The sequence below is a fragment of the Eptatretus burgeri genome, chromosome 13 (genome assembly GCF_056783735.1).
Source record: "Eptatretus burgeri isolate ZD-2024b chromosome 13, Ebu_testis_v1, whole genome shotgun sequence".
In the NCBI taxonomy this organism is placed as follows: Eukaryota; Metazoa; Chordata; class Myxini; order Myxiniformes; family Myxinidae; genus Eptatretus; species Eptatretus burgeri.
The window spans coordinates 7,407,764-7,416,915 of NC_140973.1; the positions used below are offsets into that span (position 1 = coordinate 7,407,764).

Sequence of the window (9,152 nt, forward strand, 5' to 3'; positions counted from 1 at the left end):
TGGACTACAAATAACTCATAACATGCCAAGAGCATTGATCCCATAGGTCACGCCAATTAACCCACCACAGACACACCTTATCACACAATCTTCACCTGGACAGACTTGCTCCACCCACATTCCAACCCCACCCACAACGGACCCACATAAGCAGGTCGCCTCGTGAAGGAGGACTAACCCAGATGTACAATACATGTCCAACAACTTTCCAAGCTGTAATGTACATCCATAGTTTATGAGATTACATGGGAAACAGATGCAGAGGGAGCAGACGATCAATCAAAAATGATTGGCATGAACAAGAAAAAAGAAAAATAATATCTTTTTTGTTTTCCACTCCGTACATCAGTGTTGGACCGGAAGAGGAGGAACACACGGCAGATGAAAGCAGTTCCACGTGCTCATTTGTTCACTCAGCTTTGAAGAAGTTTGTGGGTTATGAACGAAACGTCGACTGAGACTTGATTGGCTCTCACCCATTTGTGTCACAATAGGTGCAAGTTTGGTCGAGGTCTGTCATTTTGGTTGGCTGGTATGGATATTTACCTCCGCATTCACAGGTGGATGGAGGTTATCTATTCACCCCTGTCTGTCTGTCTGTCTGTCTGTGAGCAGGATATCTCTAAAAGTTATGCACGTATTTGGATGACATTTGCTGGACAACTTGGTTGTGCGACAAGTTTCACCCGCTTCCTCCCCCACCACACACAAACTTTCGTGTGGTACTTTGCAATGTCCTGAGGGGCAGAAAGCTTAACAAAGTGAGCCCAGAACACTGATTGTGTTGAGTAGAAACCCATTCTCTCAGTCTTAAAAATGGTTTGATTTACAACTGAATCACACCATGGAAGGGAAGTAACACCACCGTCATTATAAACCAAAATAAAGGGAATAAAAACAAAAAACAAATGAAAGAAGAATAAATAATGAACGGTAATCAGTAATTCTGGGTCAGCTGGGGAGCCATAAAATAAAATAAAATGGTGGTACAACATAAGTTTGGATCAATGGGGTGGTGTTGAGATCAGGTTCTCAACACACCTTCATTAGGCCAAACTTATGTTGTACCCCTATTTAAGGGATCTTGGAAGAGTGTGTTAAAGAAGAGATGAACCTTTTCTGCCACAACTGGTTGTATAACCACTACGCTAGATCGTAAAGGAAGCGGCATGGGTGCATCTTGCCGCATGCATGACAATGTGCAGTGTGATCAGGCAGAAGGGACCTGAGGGCGTTCAACGCAAAACAAACCACTGCAATGGTGAAACAATCTCGTCGAAACACTGAAGGAGCTCCAAGCGTGCCAACAACGCACAGGTTGGCACGACAGGTCCAATTTGTAGAATCCTGAGAGTATCAGAAGCTAAGAAACCAGTAAAATATCACAGCTGAACCACAGACTCATGAAGACAGACAGAAACTCCAACAACCAAAAAGTTCAAGCCATGCTTGACAGACACGCAAGCTCAAAAAGCTGGACACAACTCTTCTTGAATCAACGGCTTCGTCTCAGTTATACTGCTGCGACTCCCTCATTGCGCAACTCCCTCTCCAAATCATACCACTCTGCTGCCTTTCCAGAATCTTTCAAAATCTCAACAACCCACTGTCGCTATCACGTTTCCCCAAACCTCACTGTCTCAGCTTTGAAAAAGCATTCCAAATCAGATGGGTCATCTCAAGAATGGTGACTTTGAATCAGCCATAATGAGCTGAGATGCAAAAGTATGTTCAAATGTCCAGCCCCTCTCCCCGCTGGCAGTTAGCACAGGTTGAGGGGAAAAGCATATAATTAATTAATAACAGACTAAAAAATAAAACACCACCTGCCAATTCATCAAACACTTATCATGCTGGGCCCAATAATTAAATATTTACATTCTTAATAGAGTTGTTATAATATAAGTAATACACATCATTTACCTAAATGCTGAAAATCAACATTCTCGGAACAATACATATGTCATATTTTTCCCATTATCACCTTCCTTCAAAACACACAAAATACATATCAGTAGAAAGTTTAATTGTTTTTGTTTTTCACAAAAAAAAGCCATTTTTAGTTGGTACTTGATAAATTTCAGGTTCTCATCAAGGTTACCTGATTAATTTCATACCTCGATAGGTTTAAGTGCTTCTTAACAACTTATGTAATCTTTACTATTTTAATAAGCATTAACTTTTTTAATACTCTCAATTTTTTATAGGGGAAAATTGAGTTGAGTTGAGTTGAGGGGAACAGCATATAATTAATTAATAACAGACTAAAAAATAAAACACCACCTGCCAATTCATCAAACACTTATCGTGCTGGGCCCAATAATTAAATATTTACATTCTTAATAGAGTTGTTATAATATAAGTAATACACATCATTTACCTAAATGCTGAAAATCAACATTCTCAGAACAATACATATGTCATATTTTTCCCATTATCACCTTCCTTCAAAACACACAAAAGACATATCAATAGAAATTTAATTGTTTTTGTTTTTCACAAAAAAAGCCATTTTTAGTTAGTACTTGATAAATTTCAGGTTCTCATCAAGGTTACCTGATTAATTTCATACCTTGATAGGTTTAAGTGCTTCTTAACAACTTATGGAATCTTTGCTATTTTAAAAAGCATTAACTTTTTTAATACCCTCAATTTTTTAATGCAGTACTTTTTTATCACCATCATTATTGTCAGGTTTTTTTTCTTTGTTTGTTTCTGTTTCATAGACCTCTCGCCTGCGGCGCTTGGCAGAGCAAGTCGGAGAGTGCCGACGAGGCCTGGAGCAGACGCGCTCATTGGCGAGTAAAGCCGAGGAGAGCCTTTCTGAGTCAGAGCCAAGTCACTTACTGCAAAATACTAGGGAGCTAACGGAGAGGTACGTGTGGTTTTTTTCGACAAGAGTGAGGTTCATGGAAGAGCAGAGTTGAACCGACAGTGGGGTTGTGGTGCAATAATTGGGCAGAACCAGCAAGGGAATGAATGAATGAACAGGAAAAGGAGAGAGAGAGAGAGAGAGAGAGAGAGAGAGAGAGAGAGAGAGAGAGAGAGAGAGAGAGAGAGAGAGAGAGAGAGAGAGAGAGAGAGAGAGAGAGAGAGAGAGAGAGAGAGACAGACAGACAGACAGACAGACAGACAGACAGACAGAGAGACAGAGACACTGAGACTTGAAACCAGCATGTAAATGGGTTGGATTAGGAAGGGTTAATGGGGAAAATAAAGATCATTAATCAGGATGGGGGAATGGCATGAGGTGGTGGTGCACTCCCTGCTCGAAGCACTGGAGGGAAGAGTGAAAAAGAATGGCCACTGCAAGGTGGTTCCATAGATGGGAGAAGTGAGGAATAGAAAAGATGAGGTTGTGCAGTCACTTGGGACTTTGCAAGAGTAACTAAAAAGGGGTTACCTGAACTGGAGAGGGGAGGAAGACTGAAAGAGCAGAGCACCTGACCATTGCAACATGTTAGTAGAATTATTCAATCTCCCAGTGCCTGACATCACATTCATACCATTATTAAATTGAGTGATTTTACTGCACTTCGATCAAGGATTGCAAGATTCTATTAGGGTGGGTAATTAGATGGAGTTTGGCTTAAAACCGACTTGAGATTATTTGTTGTATCCAATCCTTAAAAAAAGCGTCAATCCATGCATTTATGGAATTACACTTGAAATGTATTGTGGAAGGAAAATATTCAAGAGTGTAAGTATTGCAAGCTTATGTCATTGAACTCTTCATAAGTCGTGTGTGTGTGTGTGTGTGTGTGTGTGTGTGTGTGTGTGTGTGTGTGTGTGTGTGTGTGTGTGTGTGTGTGTGTGTGTGTGTGTGTGTGTGTGTGTGTGTGTGTGTGTGTGTGTGTGTGTGTGTGTGTGTGTATACAACCCTAACCCTAACAGCTCAGTTTCTTAGCAAGGGTTATACTAAGTTGTTTGCCATTACCTTCGCAGCAGTAGTTAGGGCAGGAATTTGGAGTTTGTTCAGCATGTCGGCGATAGTTTTGCCTATTCTTTACAAAGGGCACCGTGAGATCTTTAACGTCACAAACGAATGCTGGCATTCGGGACATCTAGTTTAGTGTCCATCAGAGGGACGGCACACACATTGATTAATCACCCTGCAAGTGAATCACGAGGATGACAGTTTATAATTGGACCGAGATTCAAACCCAGGCTGGATATCTCAGAGGTTCTGTGCATATACATCGTGGCCATCCTAACAGCACAGAGCGAGGATAATCTGCCGAAATATATGATGCTCATCCGCACATTGTGGCTGACTGAATGCCCTCAGAATAATTTTTGGTGAGCGCTTCAAGTGGGGTGACCATTGAAAAGATAGAATCACGCCAAAAATCATTTTGAGTCTCAACATAAAATGTTGCCTTTCCTGTTTATACATAGTGCTTTCACTCCAGTCTCTTTTTTTGGCAAATTTCCTTGGCAGCACATTACTTTCCCTGTTTTTTTTTTTTTTGTACACAAGAGTTCTCCTGTCTTGCCTTTGACAGTGTCATATTGGCAGCTTCAACATCACCCATGCTCATTCCGGAAATCAATCTCCATGATGCACTCGACCACGTGACACTGGATTTCAGCAGTGAGATGGAAATTTTGGAGAAGATGGATTGTCTCACAGGTAAATGTAATTAAAACGACTAACTTTGCTTATGATATATATATATATATATATATATATATATATATATATATATATATATATATGTATATTCAGGGTTATATTGTTCATTCTCCTGTTTCAAGCGATGGGAGATGCTATCATAATCGGTCTGTGGGACGTCGTGCAGATACACTGGAATCTAGATCGTTAATTCTCTGATCTACTTGTCGTATGATTATAAAAGTTCTGGGGTAAAGCACTTCTGAGACACCTTGCCATTAGTTACATGTTTTAAAGGAACTTTTACCAATAACTAGCGTTGAACCCGTCGCTTCACTGATGGGAGTTGAACAACATACCTTATTTTTTGTTGCAGTACTGTGATACAGTTTATTTAGTCATTTGCATTCCTTTTTTCAGAAACATTTTGTGGACTGCTAACAGCTCAACATTAATTTTAGTACTACTCACGCTTATTCACCAAAAAAAAAAAAAAGAGTGATTAATGTGTTTCATGTTCACAAGTACCAGATGCCACTTCTTTTGTTTTTTCCAAGTTGCAAAATGCAATTCTCATCGAGTCATCATAATATGATGGGCGTAAACCTGGAACTTCTAACACACTTTTCTCCGAACATATTCTGTTCATACTTCCGAAATCTTCACATTATGTGTTCCATGTATTTACGCAGGTGATAGCGGATTCAAAAAATCGAATATAGATAGAATTTTCAAAGAGGGAATCGATGACGTCACAATCAGCAGCGTTCAGCGGCAAACCGACGGCCGGGTCCCAGACGACTTGCTTTACTCTACTAAGTCCATGAGTTCAGGACGTTTGTTCAACTCAGCATTTACGGCTTTTATCCTGCCATGTTGTTAATCTGTTGATGGAGGTAATATAGAAACGATGAATATGTTAAATTGTTCGTGTTACTCATCCGGCACTCTGTGTCAAAGCCAACAATCTAAAGTGACCGGTCTCAAACGTGACCATGGGCACCCAGACACGCCACCAATATGAACTGAGCTGTTGAATGCGGCGCAAAACATCCAAATAAACTACCGTAACCGAGTATTGTGATCCGTCCTGTCCCCCATACCAGTCGTAGACGGGTATCTGCTTGTGAATAATAAACCACCGTAAAGGCCTAACCTTGCACTAGATGTAACGCCATCTTACTACACCGCTATCTTGTTAAATCTGTCATCACAATGCCGAGTGTCTGGCATTCAGCCCATCGCCGATGGACATCAGATAGTCAGATATATGGGTTATGATGTTCAACTTCCGCGAACGAAGCGACGGGACGGGTAAAGTGCTGGACGTGCATGTGCATGTCCGTGGAGGCCGAACCTAGCGCTAGACGTAATGCCATAATAACATCCCAGCGGAGATAGCACGACAAACGGATAGATGGACAGAGAAATCCGGCTTCTTTAACATATAGATTTCTGGTTTCGAAAACACTTTTGTGATTTTTCACAATTTCCAAAGGATGAATTAGAAAGTATCACAACTCCCTCCTTTCGGGCACATTGTCCATTTTGACAATTTGTTTATTATGCCCCATAACATAATACATTTCGATAATTATCAAATTACACAATATATAATTAACAATTCTTGCCCTAAAGGGTAAAAGTGGTCAATAAATGAATCTCACTCATTTTCACCTCATCCATTCAGTTCCCTTCGTTTACGTCCTCCGTTTGATTGTGTTGGATAGTTTCCCAGAAACTTGTGGTTTTGATGTTGCTTAGCAACTTCCTTGCCTCAGCTGACCAATATTGACATGGCAGTTTGGAATTTCCGGTGACTTGTTTCCTCCTAACGAGGTTTTGGTGCCAATTTTCAACAGTCAAGGCTCAACTTATCATGTATGCCACCAACTTAGTATCACACACCAAACTAACACTCCAATGAGGGAACAAAATACAGGTTTAATAATAACAATGGAGAATGTGGCAAACAAAGGGAAAGAGACTGCAAGAAAAACAGCTGTATTAATCCCGTGTGTCCCTCAAGTAATTCCGGCGGCTTATCCGTTAACTTAGGCCCACGCTCTCGTGCACACTAAAGACCGAAAGAAGTGACAGAACCGAAAAGACCTTTCCACGCATTATGCTTTCGCGTGGTAGTTGAGGTGTTGATGGTGGTGGGCTCCCCTTTCCACGGGATATGCTGCACTCTCGCTTCATGGGGCTGTTCTCTGGCACGTCGTTTGCACTCTCTTTCGGGAAGTCAGGGGTGGGGGACTTCCTCCTCAGTTCTACATCCCTCCACTCATGCCCTCAACTCATCACTAACCAATGCATGCATGCACTCTTCGAGAGCCGTCTCTCTTCGGGCGGCTTTCCAACTGTACATTCCAAATTAACGACTGTGCAGCTCTCCCCACATGGCTTTTATAATCCACTGTGACTGCGCTCAGCTGGGTACGCTGGTTGGTCATGTGGCGAGCTTCTTGAGGGTTCGAACCTTCTCTCTGGCACGGTCACTGAAGTGCAGTACCTCTTGGGTCGTGATCCTCTCGCCTCCTTTTGGCAGAGGGTGTTTTGGGGGTGGGGGTAGGAGGTTCGCTGTATGCACACGGTAGCTGCTTTAAAAAGAACATGTTTAGACAGATCACAAATGGGAAAATATTGAGAGGATTGGTGTGGAAGGGTGGTGGTAGGGGTGGTAGACACATTACAGGACAGGAAAGACTTTTATTCTCTGCTGAACATGCTTCAACACATGTTCTCCCATTTCACAGAAACCAATCACTTATGCTCAACATTTATTTATGAAATGACTAATCTACCCTGTTACTCCTTTTGGCTGTTCCTGAACACTGCCCCCTCCTTTCTCCAAGATCCAGCTCGGATCTGACAGGACGGCGCCGGGTTCGGTTTCTAATTCCATACAAGCATCCTCCTACTCTAAACCAGCATGTTCACAGCAGTTTCCCGATGCTATGTGTTGAGAAAGTTTCGACACACTTATGTTTTAAACCCCCGTAATTCATAATAAAACAACAATAAAAGGGGCTTTATTTACACAAGTGTGGGTGCAGGTGGGAGGACGGCATATTAATTTCAATTCACAATGTCCATTTATCAATAAAGAGTTCATTGTTCAAGCTGTTTCATCCCAACCAGCAGTACAGTCCATAATTATTGTCCAGCTCCCTGTAGCCACATTCCCCCCCAATAAGCTCTGCACAAGAGTTCTACTGGCATGACGGTTTGATGACTTGCATGCAGATGGTCATGCAGGCGGGTGGAGGTGACAGCAGGCAATATGGTCGATTTCCCCATAACCTATACTGATGCTAACCTGCCACACTAATCCCACTCACTATTCCTCGCTCATGGAGTATTCATAATCTCTCGCCTTGGTCCCTCTAAATCTAAACTCTCTCTCTTTCCTGGGAGGAAGCACAGGCATGTGTAGGGACTCAAAGGTAAGAGTAGCATGGCCTTACCTGGCTCTATGGGGGCATGCCTTTCCCGTTATATTTTTGGGACTCAAAAGGTTCTCACAAAGTCAAATTGCCCTCCTCCTTTTCTCTCCAGTGGCCACAGACATCGAATGGTGCGAGGGGCAGCATCTCTACTCTAACCTAGATCCTTATAAAACGCGTTTGCTTCTTTTTATTGTTAACCCCCCTATATTGTGGTTCTAATAACCAATTTACCCACCACTCCGCATGCTGGTGTCTTTCTCAGTTTGGGCCTCGATCTCAAATTGTCTGACTTGTGCTCCGGCACAATTTGTGGCTGGGCAGTTTGGCCCCATTCACAGGCTCCCAGCCTGCTCTTCTTTCTGAGCACCCCTGAATCTCTGTGACCACCCTACGAGCCACAATGCTCCTGTCTAAATTACAGAGGGTCCTCCATGGCACCCCTTCTCTGTGCTCCCCGGCACCTCTTGCCTTGGATCCTCCACCAGGTTCCCGGACCAACTCAACAATCAAATTATTGCTTCCCGTGCCCTCTTGGCACACTGCGGCCTCTGCCACTCAGGGCTTTCAGGTCCCGGGATGCATCCTTGAATGGAAAGCCATTGTAATTGAGCAATTTAATTGTACTTTTGCATGAGAGACTGTTTAACAAAATTACTGATTTTTGGACAATGAGATATTGGGTTTATATATTCAAGATATTGTAGATGATTACAACAATATAATTAATTCCTCAATGAAAGCAGAACAATCAGAAACATTTATAAAATTCGAAAATGAAAGAGAGATTAACCTGAGCAAAACATAAAATTAAAGTTGGTGATCGGTGTGAGAATTTACAGAAGGAAATCACATTTTGAAAAAGGTCATATACCGAAAAACAGACCAATGAGCTTTTAAAAACTGTTGATATTTCAGACGCAGTTCCTTGGACTTGTAAATTATATGACGAAGAAGAGATTTTGGACTCATTTTATGAGCAAGGACTCTTAACAAAATGAAGAATTTTCACCAATCAAGAAGGCTCGAGCTAATTGGTATTTAAAAATGAATTAATAAAGACGACCAATAAAGATTTGCCCATTTTG

The 9,152-nt window shown here is 41.9% G+C and overlaps 1 protein-coding gene across 7 annotated transcripts in view; it reads left to right on the forward strand.

The window, feature by feature from the left end:
* Positions 1-9,152, forward strand: part of LOC147013771 (E3 ubiquitin-protein ligase Midline-1-like) — a 64,852-nt gene that overhangs the window by 37,298 nt on the left and 18,402 nt on the right. For all 7 annotated transcript variants that reach the window (XM_085850974.1, XM_085850972.1, XM_085850973.1 and 4 more), the window contains 2 exons: positions 2,727-2,875; positions 4,506-4,633. In XM_085850974.1, the coding sequence (XP_085707100.1) occupies positions 2,727-2,875; positions 4,506-4,633 (277 nt within the window). The remainder of the gene's footprint in view (positions 1-2,726; positions 2,876-4,505; positions 4,634-9,152) is intronic.